At 35.4% G+C, this 17458-nt stretch overlaps 2 protein-coding genes across 4 annotated transcripts in view; both read right to left on the bottom strand.

Annotated features, from left to right (window-relative positions):
* Positions 1-638: 638 nt before the first annotated feature.
* Positions 639-10554, bottom strand: LOC117110077 (angiogenic factor with G patch and FHA domains 1-like). 3 transcript variants are annotated; one of them, XM_033252678.1, is made up of 12 exons: positions 10437-10554; positions 8744-9014; positions 7270-7419; positions 6012-6146; positions 5584-5802; positions 5237-5324; positions 3752-3860; positions 2967-3117; positions 2257-2413; positions 1808-2018; positions 1329-1428; positions 639-1147 (listed from the first exon to the last, which is right to left on the bottom strand). In XM_033252678.1, exons 2-12 carry the CDS (start codon positions 8900-8902, stop codon positions 824-826), a joined length of 1803 nt encoding a protein of 600 aa, XP_033108569.1. In that variant the 5' UTR covers positions 8903-9014; positions 10437-10554; the 3' UTR covers positions 639-823. The 3 variants fall into 3 exon arrangements, with proteins under 3 accessions (XP_033108569.1, XP_033108556.1, XP_033108562.1); XM_033252665.1 differs by lacking the exon at positions 5237-5324 and adding an exon at positions 4480-5188; XM_033252671.1 differs by lacking the exons at positions 5237-5324; positions 10437-10554 and adding an exon at positions 4480-5188 and having other exon boundaries at positions 8744-9266.
* A 2454-nt stretch (positions 10555-13008) lies between these two features.
* LOC117110069 (histamine N-methyltransferase-like) overlaps positions 13009-17458 on the bottom strand; it is a 6962-nt gene continuing 2512 nt past the window's right edge. Inside the window, exons 2-3 of the mRNA XM_033252654.1 lie at positions 16107-16427; positions 13009-14799 (exon numbers count right to left, since the gene is read on the bottom strand). Coding sequence (XP_033108545.1) covers positions 14450-14799; positions 16107-16427 — 671 coding nt within the window. The 3' untranslated portion in view covers positions 13009-14449. The remainder of the gene's footprint in view (positions 14800-16106; positions 16428-17458) is intronic.

The following is a 17458-nucleotide window of genomic DNA, read 5'->3' as shown; positions in this document are numbered from 1 at the left end:
CAGTGTTTTTAATACTATTTAATTGAAAGCTAGTTGGGCCAAGCCTAATTTGTCCGATCTGCTACTGACTATGCCTTGGTAGGTTAGCATGCCTTTTGTAAGCCAAGACCAGTAGCATTTTGTTGTTTCTTCACAGAGGGAGGTTCATCCGAACCCCTTGAACCCTCCCTGGATCTGCCACTGATCATAATCATATATTTATGTGTCCATCTACACTAGAAAAGATGATCATCATCAAAGTTAATTACTGAATTAATTACACTACCCTTTTCTTCCTCGCCATAAATATATTTTCTTTTATGTACCATATCTAATTCCCCCATTAATCCTCTGTATCTTCCTGTATTCACTCCTACTGCTAAAGCATTTTACTGTGCTCAAGTTTTGTCCCATTTCTTCTGATGCTAGTTTCCATCGTATGAGATCCTGTTCCTCCCCCCAGCAGAGATTTTGGCCTTTTTAGGAACAATTACAATTTTATTTAATCCATTCTGCATTGTGGTTTTTCTGGATACACACATGCGCACACACACCCACTCTTTATCTCTAACTGGAAGTTTCCTTGTGTGTTTAGTTACATGGTTAAATTATAAAATGTTTCTCAGATGTTGGTCCTTCAGGTATATACAATAACATAATGCCGAATACTGGATATTTTATTTCACAATACTTTTGTACAGTATGTTAAAAAAATGAAAATATGTACAGTAGTTAAAGCACTTTTATAGACTTATGATGATGACTGATAATTATGATGTAAAACTTCAAATGCGTTCATCATCTACAGTATATTGATGACATCATCCACGGTCACTATGGTAACCTAACTGACTGGACCATCCTCTGCTTCTTCCTCCTCCTCCTCATCAATTCCAAATATATTTTCTTTTTTAATTTGTGGCTTCATAATTCCTCCACTTGTCCAATTCATCTGTATACTTTTCACTTTTGATTGTGCTGAGCCTTTGCCAATTTCCATAATCTTTTCTTGGTCGATTTCTGTTTTTGCTCCTCCTGCTATGGCATCGTATCTTGCTCGAGCCTTGTCCCATTTTTCTGATGCTAAGCTCCCTTGTGCAAGGTCGGAGATTGTGCGCTGTGCCTGACCCCCTAGACCAGCACGTTTATTATTGGAAAGCACATTTATCTGAAATATATAAAAGGAGATAAACTGTCAACACCCACTTTTCAAACTAAAAGTTAAGATTCAGTTTAAACGAAAATGAAGCGTCTCGGGGAGGCCATTTAAAAACACTTCGCAATTAACAATTAAAGATGATGAATGATCAGGTGACAAAAACTGGTATTATGCAGGTATTATGACTTACAGGCTCTTTGATCCCAGTGTTATCCTTGCCAAGGGTGTCTCCAGACTTCCAACCCATTTTCTCCATCATCTTCCTACCAAGATTATCTGAGGCAATTTCCCTAATGAGATTAGAATTAATACTTTATTAATAAAGAGAATACAGTAGAATGAAAATAAAAATCATAATACAGTAATAATAATCATTATTAATCCTTAATTGAAGTCATCTCTTGATAAACCAAAAATTTAGTACACTTGCTTATTTATAGTAATGAAATAGTGAAGCAAGACTTGGGATGTGGTTCCTATTGAAGTAATGTTTTATATATACAATGGTAAAATACAGTAGCGAGTAGTTAAATCCTTATACACAATGAAAGATAGCGTAGAAAGTGGGGGGGGGGGAAAGGAGAGTGCAGTTTGACTTGCTTTCTTTGGTTTTATTATTGCGCAAAAACGATAACACAAAAAGTAGGGATCAATGACAAGCCTGCATACCTGTCAACTGATGATGGTGCATCATCTTTCTGGTGTGGATTATCGCTACCAACAGTCTTGCGACGACCCTCTGCTCTGTCTTTGTACAATGGATTACATGTGGATGGGTTCTTTTCCACATAGTTGTCTTTAGCTAGCCCATATTTTTTCCTTATCTCCTTAAGTCCTTTACGTCGTTGTTGCTCCTTGTCAGCAGATATCGTCACAGAAGCTAAAAGAAGTCAACATGTACCATGTTTAACTATCTATTATTTTTTCTTATGTTTTTTAATTGCTTTGTTATAAAAAAAAATCTATATTCTTTGAAGCATTTTACTAAAGAGGGTAGATAGATTTAGCTTTCATTACATAATAATATCACATATTTTTTCTTGGAAACATGACAATTTCAAATAAAAACAGTATTGCTCACTTTCAAATATTTAATCATCTTTTAACAAATATCTCACCTTTTGGTTGATTCTGAGCAAGCAGTGCCTGCACTTGGCCTGGTTCACAGTCATCGCACGTTTCAGCTCCAGGATGAATGTGTAACCGCAGCACTGTCCCGCCGATGGTCAAGTAGTCCTTGTGTGAGAGACTGTGAGATTCACTCTCAGTGCGAGGCTACAAGTTAGAGTTTAAATATATTATAACAGTATTACATTACATTATATGTCTAATTGAAATGGTGGCTGCATTCAATAAGATGCTAATGCCATGCTTTTCTGGTATTTTTTTTTTATTGTACATACAGCCCTGTAGACCTCAACAGGGGTGTATACAGAGATGTCGAAAGGGGGAGGGGCCGATCGAGATAAAACTTTCCTAGGGGGTCTGAGGAATTCCCCCACAAATTTTTTGTTTTCTATATGCCCGAAAATAACCTCTTCAGTTGTCTTGGGTGATAAATTATTTCTTTTTCTTTCTTTGTTTTTTGTTTTTTGTGTAACTTTCTGAAAGGGGGGGGGGTCACAGCCAGCTCGGGGCCCCCCTCTCTAAATCCGCCCCTACTCAAAGCCATGTGACAAAAAATGTGGCGTCTGAGTTTAAAATACAACAAAGTGAGCACTGTATATCATAAAAACCAATGTACTGTTGGTAAATAGATTTTTTAGAATCAGGTTAGAGATCACCATCACTATAAAATACAGTATTATGCTTCAATACCATCCCTCACCTGGGATAAGCTTTTTGAGTTGATGAGGGTACCATTTTGACTCCCTAAGTCCCTGATAAAATATTGCCACGATTCCTGTGAGTAGTAAATGTCAGCATGTCGTTTGCTAACCCCTGTTTCTGGAATAACAACTGCATGCTCACTGCCCTCTCTGGAAAAGGTCAATTATTACATGAAAAGTATGAGAAAAATCGTGTCAAGATAAGATTGGTTTTTGGCACATGAAGTAGGTAAAGTAAGGAAATACATCAAAGACAATTAAGTTTTATTTTCCATGGTACATCAGAGATTAATTAGATCTCTATGATTGCCGAAAATTGCAGATAAAAGATCTTGAGAAATTTGTTGGCGTTTCATTTTGACTATAATGGCAATGTGATGATGATGAATTTTACTATGTAAGAGCATCATTTCCAGCCAACTAGAGGGCAACATTTCCCCAAATTTTTGCGCCTCAGCCCCAACCATTGTGGGGATGAAATGCATGTGGATTCACTAAATGACCCCCACCTTTAAAACAGATCTGCACCCTTGCCAGAATACCTGTCTGATGTTGTCCAAAGCTTAGCCCAAATTTTCTTTGACAAAAAACTGTTGTAAGCCCATATATAGTCATGATGTGCCTATATATGGTCATGATGTGATGTCATCATGACCATATTCAGGCATGTCACATGTTTTTGTCAAATAAAATTTGATAGTCTGGACAGAGATTTACATCATCACACCACCTGCTTTATATATAAAGTGTATTGGATTTAGGGATTGGTGTCTTCGATTCTTACCTCCCTATGCTACCTCCCATACATGTTATTATATACAAACTTCCAGGCGGAATACTCTCCGACTTTGTTACAATCATCCTGATGCATGGTGGGTATTCACGACGATTCACTGCAATAAAATGAATGACTAAGGTAAGTACATCAACAATCAAATTAATGTTCTTCAACTTCTTCTTTTGACTGCACAAGCTCAATCCTGAGCACTATAGCAGTGGTTTTAAGAAGCTTAATGGCGCAAAAATTGTAAGTATTAAAAATATTATTTATTCCATCTCATTGTATACAGGTCACCCCCCACCCCCAATTAAAGACCACTTCTGGGACCAGGGCTTCCATGGTCTTTAGCAGCTTTGGTCTTTAATTAGAATAAATATAAAATATTTGTTAATATGGAACTACAGAAAGTGGTCTTTAAGTGGAGGTAGTCCATAATAGGAAAGGTATTTAATTTTAAAGAATTTTTCATAAATTTACATGTAATACATTTTTTTTCACATACATTAATAATAATTAATTCTTATATATTATGTACTTTGATGTGCATTTTATATCAACAATTTGTAATTAAAATAATAATGCAAAAAAAAAATTAAACTATTGTACAATAAGAAAAGATTACAATTGATCATCATGATTTCAATAATAGAGATGATGATAATAATAATAATTTATCATTATTTTATGATAGAAAATAAGTATCAGGCTTCATTCAACTATCCTATACAAACCTTGTTGTATTTCTTCCTCCATCTCTTCCTCCTCATTCTCATTCTCCAGTTCTCCAGAAGTATCTTTCATTGAATCAGTAGAGATGTCCGAGAGAGAACTCCTTTCAGAGGAATCCCTACTAGGTGAGTTAGATGGAATCTCTCCATCCTCAATGTCTTCAACGTCTCCGATTTCCCCTTCCTCGATCTCAGATCCATCTGAACTTATAACAATGATGTCAATATATTTTCCACTTTTTCCAGAATTATTTTTACGAGTTCTAACTGACGTTTTATCCTTGGAAGTTCTGTCCCTTTTATTGTTATCTGTCTTAAACTGTTTCTCATCTTCTCCGGAACTCATGTATTTATCCATTTTCAAACGTTTACTAGCATCCTTTTCATGTTTAAGGTAACAACCTTTTTTATCTTTTCTTTTTGCTTTACCATCCATTTTGTGGCTATGTTTACGCTTCATCATCTCTTCATCTGAACTTGAATAAACATTTTCATATCTGCTCTTTCCATACTTTTTGTCTTTTCTGTGCTTAGTAATTTCATGAGTTTTATCTCGTTTTTCATCCCTACGACGGTATTCACTTTGACCTACCCTTTTGTCATTTCTTCGCTTTTCCCTGTGATCGTGCATTTCTTCTCTGCGATAATGCTTTCTTTCCCTGCGATCATACTTTTCTCGTCTGCGATCATGTATCTCTTCCTGATTACTCTTCTGAAAAACAAAACAAGGTACTTGTAAATAACAGGCCTTCCTGCTTACCTATATTGTAAGTTGTTTTCGTTGAAGGTTGACAACCGTACCGGGAGCCAAGGTGCAAGTCCGACACCCTGTTTGTTAAATTATCAATCTGTGAAAACAAAAAATATGATTTTCAGGCATCAATTCCTTAATGATCAGCAAATATTTTTTATTTAAAGTTCCACAGTGTTAGTAATTCACATTTGTTTCATCCTAATTCAACAGAGAAAAAAATTGCATAAATCTAACTTGCTCATACATTGTACTCTCATACAAGTCATCACTAATGTTGTTGCATGGATTAATAACAATGAATAAAAACATAAAGAAAAATAAAATATCATTTGCGTAGTATGCAAATCACTAACTTCATTTTTGTGCCGGTACTTTTCCTTGACATCTTTCCTCCTGTTCTCCCTGTATTTTTTTCTTCTGTTATAATTTTTCCCCTCCGTCTCCTCTGTCTCCTGCTGCCAGGTTTGAGATTGGTCCGGCATTTCCACTTGGGAATGGAACTCATATGCATTGCTAGTTTCATTGAAGTAATAGTATATTCCAGTTTTGGTATCATAGTAAAGGTGATTTTCCTGTCAGTTATAATTATAACAAAAAAAATTAGTAGATTTCATAAAACTGATTAGTCAGTATGTAGCAAAATATGGTAAGGAAAGTTTCCTAAGAATGAAAATAACATATACACAACTCTGCATTGCTATTCTCCTAGTCAACACTCTACAGTAGTTGTTTAATAGCTCTATGGGAAATAATGATGACAATGCTGATGGTACCAGCTTACAGGATTATAGTAATACCCAGATGAATAGTCATAATACAACCCCGAGTTTTCATCATACACAAAGCCAGAGTGCGTCATTGCGGCTTCTGCTGCATCGCGGAGGCTATCTGCTATCGAATGAGCTTCGTCAGGAACCTAGTAAAAAATGAAATAGAAAATCTTATATAAAAATATACATAATCTATCAATTTATATAGCACCCTCTGTGTTGAAGTAAATTAAAATGCTGGAGCAAACACAGTGGAAATTTAGTTTTACATTATTGTTGTTGATTACTGCACAATGGCCTGTTTATACTTGCAACAATAACAATAAAAGGCTAAAAAAACTATCTGTTCAAATGGAGAAAATAAAAGACAATATAATCATAGTAGTAAAAATGATTTTATCGTTTTTCTCATGATTATGACGTCGTTACACGATAAATCGTTACTGATTCGTGCTGGGTGAAAACACGTTGCAAGCATAAACAGGCCTTAATGGACCTTTCCGCTAAGCCCAGCCCCTTGGATTCCTGGCCCTGTTCTGATTGGTCAGTTGTAAAATTGATTGACATTCCAGAAAGGTCCATACTCAGGAAAGGTGTTGTAACTTTGTGCTTAAAATGCTTTCCCTCAAATTCCAGGGTCTTTGGTCAAAAATTAAGCAAAATTAAAGGAGTTTTTTCTTTCACTCGAAAACAATTCAAAGCTGAGCCATAATTATTAGTTAACACTCTGCCCGCCAAACACGGAGATCTCCGTGTTTGGTAACACAGCGCTTGACTGCCAAACACGGAGATCTCTGTGTTTCAGGTTTTTTTACGGAATCCGATAGATGGAGTAATTACCAACATGTACTAACAATTTCAACACTACAGTATATACATGTACAGTGTATTGATTTACTTTCAAGAAATCGCAATTATCTCAGCTTCGTTGTGGTAAATTCCGTAAATCTCCAAAAGTGAGTCATTTTCATTTTACTGTTACGGGTCACAGAATGTGATTAGAATAAAGTGTTTGGTACCATTGTAAAGTTAGTATTCATTACATGTCAATCTGATCACATGCGCATTCTCAACGAGCTTCGGAAAAGTGTTAAAATTCGCTAAAATGTCTGGCGGTGGCTGATACTATTTTTTCAAATCCTTGGCGGTCAGAGTGTTAATAATGATGAATAAAAACCTCAATAATCCAAGAACTTTATAATATTTTTCAATTGTATAATTATCAGTACAGATGAGAATATTAACAACTGAAAAACTATCACCACCTACTGGATGATCTTTGTCTATCTTCTCTGGGATTCTGGTGTCACCAATGCTACTGTTCAGTCCTGTTGCTTCCTCCTCACTGGTCTGTATGGCCACATCAACCCCACCTTTACCTTCCTTCCAAGATGTAAGCTCCTTTTGAAGTTCAGCAATCTAGGAAAAATATTCCCAGTGAGTAAATGTCCAATAATGATATGCATCTGCTGAAGCAGATGCATATAGACATACAGATGAACTTGCCTAAGTGAATCCAAAAGGCATTGAAAAATTGTTTGATTTGGATAAAATTCAACATAGATCTTTAATTAATAGAAAACACAACAATTTAGCATATAAATCAGATCAACTTAGGAATTATTCTAGACTTGCCACAAGTCTCTAATTATTGATTTTTCGTAGTATTAGCACATTTCGGAAAGCGCCACCAGCGTCAGATTATGTCAAGAAACTTTTTTGAAGCGAATTAATCCAAGAAAAAGTATACTATGAAACGCCAAAGTCAAATAGGTAATATGGAACGCCATTGGTGCCAAATCGATTTTTCCAGTTTTTTTACTGATTAAGACTAAGTTTAGGGACTGGAACCCAGTCTAGAATTATTCGAGCAAAGTTGACTTAGGCAAGTTTTACTGTACCCTCACTTAGGCTTTGTTCATTATTCATTTTTTTGTGACAATATCTGTGATTTGAAAAATATAAACCTAAGCATTATAATGCCTATGCTTGTGATGGTTGTGTTGACGACAATCAATATCATCATCACCATCACAACCATGTCACAATCAATCATGACAGTGGCTGTCATCATCACCATCACAACCAATGCCATCACCACCATCAGAAAAGTTGTCATCCCCACCATTTTCATAATAATTATTAATGATATATGCAGACTGCTTAAGTTCGTAACATGCATTTCCATAACTATGTCTTCAGATTTCCATAGTCAAAAAAAAAATTTCCATAGCACCTAATGACTTGCCTTGAGTGCAAGATACTGTAGGGGTTGCTAAAAATTGCAGGTATATCTGTGGAATTTAAAACAAACTGAACAGGATGAAGATTTATGGGTCACTTTTCAGGACGATCCGAACCACTTTCGAATTGGGTCTGATCGTCTGTAAATGGGCCCGATCGTCTTTGGGCCTGATTGTCTGTAATTCGATGTGGAATTTCAAACAAACAGGGAAGGATGAAGATTTACGGGCCACTTTTTCTCAGTTTTCAAAATAATTCATCAGTAATCTGACAAGTATGAGTTGTCTAGGGGCAATGTTAACCAAAGATCCTGATGGAATAGTCATTTGTTCTGGACTTTAGGTCTTATCTATTTGTGTAGGCCTACGATAAGTTTCTGTAGTATTTTTGTCTTTTTCCGTACATCAGTAATTAGGCAACAAGCCTATAACTACAAAAATTCCGTAGCACTTGAGAAGTTTGTATACGATATCTTATTCTTGTAACTTAGTAGTAGTACCGTGAATCTCAGTTTCCCATTGCGGTCCTCCAAATCTTTTCTGAGTTCTCTCTCCTTTTGCAGCTCTTCTTCTAACACATTAATTCTTTCTGATGTATATTTGGTTTCCTCTTCCATCATTGGTAGACCCTCCGGTGACACCTCTACTTCCTCATCCATCTTTGAAATTTCAGACTTATCAAGTGGCGATGGCCTTGGCCTGATATATCTGTACTACTCTACTACATACACATTGTGTAATCTTCTATTTGTAGGATACATGCATTGCTTGCTGAAATCACCAAAATGCAAAACAGTTACAATGATTATTCCTAGGGCCTAGGTCAAGTAATAACTAATTAATAATATAGGCCTACTATAACTTAGTAGGGAGAGGGAGGCGCCACTTTATATAGATAGCTAGATACAAAACCGATAGAGGGCGCTATAGATCGGCAATACAAACATCGCGATAGAAAATAGTGCCGCAACGGAGATAGGATATCCAATGTATTAATTGGGTATTTCGCGGAAGTATACATTTTAAGTACACAATTAGGCCTAGTCTAGCCTAGAGTTATGCGATTCAATATAATTTGTGGCAAAGACAAGCCAAACCAGTCACTCGTCACAAATCGTGTTTCAGAGAAAATGGCTAAAACATGCTAGAATGTCAAAGTTTTATAAATCTATTTTATTGTACAAAACTAACCTTTATATATCTACACATCATTCTATGCTGTTATTTTCCCCATTTTCAATGTAAAAACAATACTTTTTAAGGATTTAAAGATAGTTTCTGCATGAGAAATGCCTGAAATCATAATCTTTGACGGCTAATTTCTCATATATTGTTCTTTAAACAGCTGTGTGGTTAAACGCTTGTAACTTCATAAGGAAAAGTCCAATTTGAATGATTTTTTTACCATTTTATAGCTATTATTTTACTATCTAACACTGTATTAATAACTCAAAATCGATTTTTGCGACGAGTGACTGGTTTGGCTTGTCTTTGCCACATTTATTATACGTAAATATTGATAAAAATGATTAAATCTAATATAAATATATATACTAAAATACTAAATTATAATCGTTAGTAATTGTCGAGTATTATTTTAACATGGCCTAAAATGCTACATAATTATACTGTAAGGGACACACTTCTTGTATAATAAAAACAATAGGAATTAACTCCAGCAAAAAAACATATTTAAAATAGAAATATCTCCGCTAATATTGGTCCGATTTACATAATTTTTGTTTTAAAATGCTTCATTCAGTTATGTCTTTCTATTAAAAATAAATTAAAAAAATATTTGGGACATTTCAATTTTTTTTGTTTCTAGCTAATATTTACTACAGTGGCCATGCTAGGCTCCATGCCTTTCTAGATTGAAGCCTAGGCCTACGCCCATCACTAGTGACCACTCTGGGTACGTATAGCTTAGGCTAGTCTACACAGCAGTCAATAACATAATCTACTAGGCCTAAGCTGAGGCCCCTCTTCTTAGGGAAGGAGTAGGCCTTATAGGCTAGCTCAGGGTAGGTAGGACCAGGCCTAGGCTATATATATAGGCCTAGATAGACCTAGGGCTAGGGGGAAACAGCAGCCTAGGCCTAGCAAATTTTGCCTAACCTCAAGAACTAGGCCTAGGCCTAGGCCCAAAAACAAAACTAACGCATATGGGCACTACTGATTTATAGTACTCACCTAACCCCAACTGGAAGAGTCTTTTAAACTAAGGCTAGGCCTAGTCTGGATTTTATAAAAATTACTACTGTACCGTCAGAGTTGACCATGTTTTTTTTTTTTTTTTTTTTTTTTTTTTTGTATACTGCCCTCTAAATGTTTGGACCGCCGCCGCGTGCCTTTCCGTAGTTTCCCAAAATGACAAATCCAATCGAACCAGGATTTCTAAATAGTTAAAATTTTCGGGGGCTTTGTCCCCGGCAGCGTGACCACTGCTTGGGTATTTACCCAAGATCTTGGGTATTTTGACTTGGTCTTGGGCTCTTGGGTATTCCGTTCAAATCCTTGGGTATTTTATTTTTACTAAGAAAGTAACAAAGTATATTTCAGTCCAAGTTCAAGTAAGTAAAACTCAGCGAAGTGTACATAACATTCTTAATTGACTGTTAATTTGCTATAAACATATGTTCAGAATTGTTTACAGAATTGATCTTACCTAGTTAATGCATTACATAATAAAACTTGATCACCGGTTCTACACTGGTAACACTGACTGACTGAGGGCGTATTTTTCTATCGGTATTATCACCTCATGAATATTAATTTTAATAATTAACACAAACAATTACAATAAAAATGGTTCATAAATTGAACTAAAAGGGAAACTATACATGCGAAAAACACGTATTTTTCAAATTTTAATGCGTTTTCAGGAAGCTTGGGTATTTTGGGCAATTTTTGCTGAATCTTGGGTAATTTCGACCCAGTCATTGGGTATATCAAAAATTGTGAGTGGCACGCTGGTCCCCGGGACACCCTTTCGAAACCTTTCGTCGGGGAAATCTGACCCCTCGTCGGGGGAATCGTACCCCCCCCCCCTCCGTCGGGCAAATCCTGGCGCCACCCTGAGCATATTTAGACCCATTTAGCATCTAGCATATATGTGCTGGCAAAATTTTAGAGAAAAAAAATAGAATAATTTAGCAGCTGCCTCCCTGTGGGTTTTTGTTTTGTTTTGTTTTTTTTTACCACACATTGAAAATGCAAGGACACCAGTGAACACTCAGTACTTTATCCTAGATAATGTGTTAATCCAATTAATGATAGTGAGATAACGTAACGTTAGTTTATCGAGGGCGGGTTGAGCTAATGGGGTAGGGCCTACTCGATCCGGTCCTGTCCTGTCCTCGCTGAAGGCGAAATTCGCGTTCGTTCGTTCGTTCTGGCCGTCCGGAAGGCATGCGTCCGGGAGTAGTGTACTACCGACTATAGACTTGCCACAAGTCTCTTATTTTTATTATTTACCTACTACTGAGTTTTATTAAGATTTAAATGATACTCGGGCTGACGTACTCTACTGCTGAGACTGATCAGGGAGTTGGTTATAACAACTGCAATGGTTTCGCTTTTGCTGCTCAACTACAGGCCCGTACGCAGGGGTACTGACAATGATAAAATGAAAAGAAAAAAAGAAAATGATATTTAAATTGTATGAGAGTGCACTTTCAGGCTCTTGTCCCATGTTCATTAATTTTTCTTCCATCAGATTCAAACATGGTGGGGCTAAGGTGATATTTCCTCCATCTGTGAAAGTCCCTCCCTAATTTACAGATCCGCTACTGAATACCGTATATGCTTCTTTAGAAATCGATTAACTAAACCTAAAATTATCGAAAATGCCCGAGCGCACCCCCTCCAATTTTGGTCCAATCTCTACAAATTCGCACCCACCCAATAAAAATCCTGCGTACGGACCTGAACTATATACTATTCTGCAATTACATATTTTGTTTTTGTAGTGTGTTATACATGGCCGGGGGATTTAGTCAATACTGTGTTCAAATTTTTTTTATTATTCTATTATTGTGGCAATATATACTGTAATAAAACTTCATAATAAAACTTTATATGGTTTAAAATATCACAATTTCCAGAAAAATAAATGATAATCTGAGCAAGATAGACATTGTGTTTTTAAAGGCCAAAGGTGCTAAATATATAGTACAATATTTTACTTTTCCATAATTTTAAATTATGATACTGTAATGCCTATCTGTGTTTCCCATAACCTTACAGTGCATATCTGTGCATTACTACAATTTAAACCGTAGATATATTAGCTCCAAAAGAAAATAAATGTTCTTTGTTAGTGCTAATCTTATTTCTACAATCTCTACAAATTCGCACCCACCCAATAAAAATCCTGCGTACGGACCTGAACTATATACTATTCTGCAATTACATATTTTGTTTTTGTAGTGTGTTATACATGGCCGGGGGATTTAGTCAATACTGTGTTCAATTTTTTTTTTATTATTCTATTATTGTGGCAATATATACTGTAATAAAACTTCATAATAAAACTTTATATGGTTCAAAATATCACAATTTCCAGAAAAATAAATGATAATCTGAGCAAGATAGACATTGTGTTTTTAAAGGCCAAAGGTGCTAAAATATATAGTACAATATTTTACTTTTCCATAATTTTAAATTATGATACTGTAATGCCTATCTGTGTTTCCCATAACCTTACAATGCATATCTGTGTATTACTACAATTTAAACCGTAGATATATTAGAACATTTGGGGGCGCTTATTTTAAATTGAATATTTGGAGGGGCGCTAATTCGAAATTTAACATTTGGCATAATTTAGCTAAATTTCCCATCAACTTCGGCATAATTTGATTTGAATCACTGGTCACACTGGCTCCAATAGGGATTTCCAATGTCGTTGGAAATTCGACGAATCCGATTGGAGCCAATTAAGTTTTTTTCATTGTCTTTAATTTCACACAATCATATGAAACAACTGGTTCACATAGGGTTCAAAAGACTAGAGTAGGCCTAGCCTAGTATACCTACCGTTTTGTGATAACTGTGGAAAACCGTAACAAAATATTAAATAGACTTACAAGTATAGCAAAATAATGAGTTCTTTTCTTAGAGCATTGGGTACCTCAATTAATGTAATAAAATCTCGATCACAATAGAAAATATACAAGCCCCTAAACTGAAAAAAAAAAAAAAACATTTTGAAAAGTATTTTCTAACTTTTGTCAGCACAATAGTCGCATAGGTGTAAGTGGTTGTGTTTCCTGCTGATATGGTAGGCCTACCGATATTTTAAAAAGTTGTTTCTAGTCAACATACGATTCTATAACACAATCGATTAGTTTATATATACAAAGAAATCGCAATAGACCTCATCAAACAAGATGCAAAGTAGGCCAATTGCTCTAATGTATGTGAAGAATCTTAGTCTACCCATTTTGAGACACACCTTCATGATCTACATATTATAACAAAATAATAACACGAGTGAAGTCCTTCATATGCCAGAGTCTACAGTTGTACGTTATTATATATATACTATTTGTAAGGTACGATACGATACGACGTACTCCTTCATTGTCATTTTAACGACATGGTAAAAATGAAATTAGTATTGATCCGATAGGCAAAAACAGTGCAAATCAGAAATATAAAAAGGTGAATAAATAGAAAAACAAAAAACACATTTCTTGAGAGAATCATATGGTACCATCATAAATCTAGATCCTCCCCTACCCCTTCTAAACTGGTTGTTCTAAACCAATCAAGAAAGTGGCACGTAAAATTAAACGATTGTATTGGCGGATCCGGCATTTCGAAATTAACGGGCACAGGGAGGGACTTTCACAGATGGACGATCTAGATTTATGATGGTACCTCATGGCCGGAAATGACACTTGCAGACTTAAATTGACCGTTTATTTTTCTTCAAAAATATTTAGTTGAAATAATTTGTAATTATTATTTTTAGGCATATTCATGGATGGGTCCCTAATAGCCCCCACCCCCAATTATTTGCGTTGCTAAAACTACGCTACTAGACAGGTCTATATCTAATCTAGGCCGACATATTTCAATCAAGAAAAAATGTCGTCTATCTAATGAACATCAATTGACATACACAATGAAATGTCGAAATAACGCATCATGACAACCTGAAAATAATTCTTAAATTTGCAAAACATGCCTATCGATCTTTATTTCTGGATAAATAGTAAATCGAAATCGTTCTTTAGCAGTAACTTCCCATCTCGTTCGACTGAGCAATCTGGGCTTTTAATAAAATTAATTGCCTCTTTGTAGGCACTTTCTGTTACGCTTTCTTTGAAGCCCTTTACTTGGATCCAAAAATCTAGCAAAAGTTTCTCTTCTTCTGTCACAGTATCGGAAGAATATAACCCCGTGATGTCGGTATGGCACGCATGGTGGTAACGCTGGTATGGAATTTTGTTCTTATGGCAAATTTTCATTATATCGGTGGATGTAATGAAACACGTTTCTGGCAGCTTCGAATAACGTACTTTAGCTTTGTGCATCCCATTTTCAGCTGAAATATAAAAGATATATAAATAAAGTTGGTGTCAATATGAAATTTGGATATGCATATCGAGTTTAAAACGTAATTCTACCAAATTCGATCACCTGAGCTAAGTTTTGAGGTTCAATGCTCACTTTGTTTATAAAATAATGCCATACATCGTAGATCCCGGGGGGATGGGGGATATATCCCCCAATATTTGACAAGGGGAGGATGGTCCATTGTATCATCTCCCCCAATATTTTGACCATGTATAGGATAAAATGGAGCTTTACACACGTCAAGACTGTCACAGAAATAATTTGCAATGTTTTATGCGCTTACAAAGATGAAAATTAGCATAATGTATTAATGTTGATAACAAAATTATTTGATCTGGTATCAATCTAAGCTCTTCTTTCCTCATATGTTAGATGTGCTTGCAAAGCAAGCCACATTTTCACACTGAAGGGTGTGTACGACATTCCAAAGGTGTTATCACTCCTTGTTAATGCTGGTCTGTCCAGTTACCTCATGCGAGTGTGAACGCAGCTTCTCAACATTAAAGCGACTCAAGACCTGGTTGAGAAACAACATGATGCAAAGGAGGCTAAACTCTTGTGCAGTGGCCAACATCCACAAGTCAATGTTGGATGACATTGACATTATGAAACTGGCCAAAGAATTTGTTTCTCGATCAGAAACTCGTAAAAACAAGTTTGGCCATTTCATTTAAGCAGTTATGTGAATAGCGCATATAAATACTCATTATTTTTATTATTATATTTAATATTTTACAAAACCATGTTAATACCAGTGGTAATAAAAACAACAACAAAAATAGGCACCAAGAGGTTTATCGTTCATGAGCGAATGTATTTATTATAATAAAAGTGTAAAAATGAAGAAAGTCAATAAAATACTATAAAATATTTACGGTACTTATTCTTCCACTTCCCTTTTTGCTCCACATCAATGACCTCCCTCATGGCATTCAACAAGGAAGCGTTGTGAATATCTCACACAGATATGCCATATTGTTAACGGTAAATTTTATTTTCATTTTAGATCAAAATTTCGCTAAAAGTATTCATCAACTTGCACCAATTTATTTTGCAAAAACAAGGTTTCCAGCTTCAGAGAGGGGGGGGGGCACATCTCCTGTCCGCACAAGCGCACACATTGGCGCTAACACGCCAATCATCCCCACCCCCCCCCCCCAAATGAAAAATAGTGTTTTCTACGCCACTGATGCCATATGCCCTACTTGCTATGACTCTACTGTTGTCAAATGTTAAAGTAGGTCTGTGCTTGAATGAACGTGCCTATGCGCTTACCAGAACAAATAGCAATTAGCATTATTCCTCCTTCCTCCAATTTGTCATACAAGAATGTGAGAGCGTCACTGAAGTTGTCGAGGTGATACATACAATCTATCGCACTGATGTGGTGGAATTTCTTTTTATTTTCAGTCGCTTGAAGTTGGTCGCAAAATTGTTCGAAAGTCATGTTTAACCAGGTGTATTCCACGTTTTCGAACTTTCCATTAACTAATCTCTTATATTCGGTAACAGCATCTTCGCTGGGTTCAACGACTGTGTTTTCAATGTCAGGAAAACGATCTAACAGGCGCTCAATTAAAGCAGTCTCAATGTGTCCTGTAATGTACATAAATACATTTATATGAAACTGATACACATACATTTTGTATAGGCACATGGGTATTATTCCGATGTACACCTATATACAGTATATACAAAATGTAAAAACAATTAGAAGACGATGTACAATCATTGAATGTTGACTTGCGGAACACACATTTATTAAAATATAATAAAATAAAACGGATATTCTTATAGCCCTTGCTCTCTTTATCAACTTGGAAGATCTAACATACATTTTCATGTTCCTGTGCGCAGGCTTCGTACCAATCATTTGTTAAAAGTTCCGTACTCTCGTGTTAATGTTTGTACTAATGGTATTTTTCGTCGTGTTGCACTTTCTTATAATAATCTAGTTCAAATTTTTCCTAATATTGATATTTTGAATTGTAATATTTCTATTTTTAATCTTATACTAAATACCGGTTTTTAATATATTATTACGATTTTTTTATGCTTTTTATGTTTTTTTTTGTTTTTTTTAATTTTATATATTTTTATGAATGATTTGTATATTTTTATGGCGACTCTGTTATTGGTGTTTTTGATACACTGTTGAGTCTTGAATAAATAAATAAATAAATATACATAATATAGTATAAAAAATTGTATTAACCAACCAGAACCGAGTAAAACATACAATCAGTTTATTGGATTATCCTCTCTTCAGTGTAAACTGTAAACCGTACTGAACATAAAATCAAAGTATTATATACTGTACCATGAAGGAATTAGTTAAATTAAACTAATTCCTCCATGTTATAACAATTTAACAATAGCAAAGCGGACTATAAACTTTAGCTGTATTGTCGAATAACGGTCAATAAATGGTCATAAACAAGCCTTAACAAAGATCTTGTCATTTTAATTGGCTATACATTCAATGACCTTTATTAAACAAATACTTTGATTTTATGTTCAGTCGGTTAAAACGTTGAAGAAGAGAGCAGGAGCTCTTGAAACATCCGTTGAATACATTTTCTATATCTTGAAATGTCAACCGAGTTTATCGTCGTTTTGATTAACTT

This window comes from Anneissia japonica, unplaced genomic scaffold, assembly GCF_011630105.1.
Source record: "Anneissia japonica isolate Jap-2015-1 unplaced genomic scaffold, ASM1163010v1 scaffold1511_len2985839_cov193, whole genome shotgun sequence".
Taxonomy (NCBI): domain Eukaryota; kingdom Metazoa; phylum Echinodermata; class Crinoidea; order Comatulida; family Comatulidae; genus Anneissia; species Anneissia japonica.
Note: the sequence above shows the minus strand (reverse complement) of the source record. Positions and strands in the feature narration are given on the sequence as shown.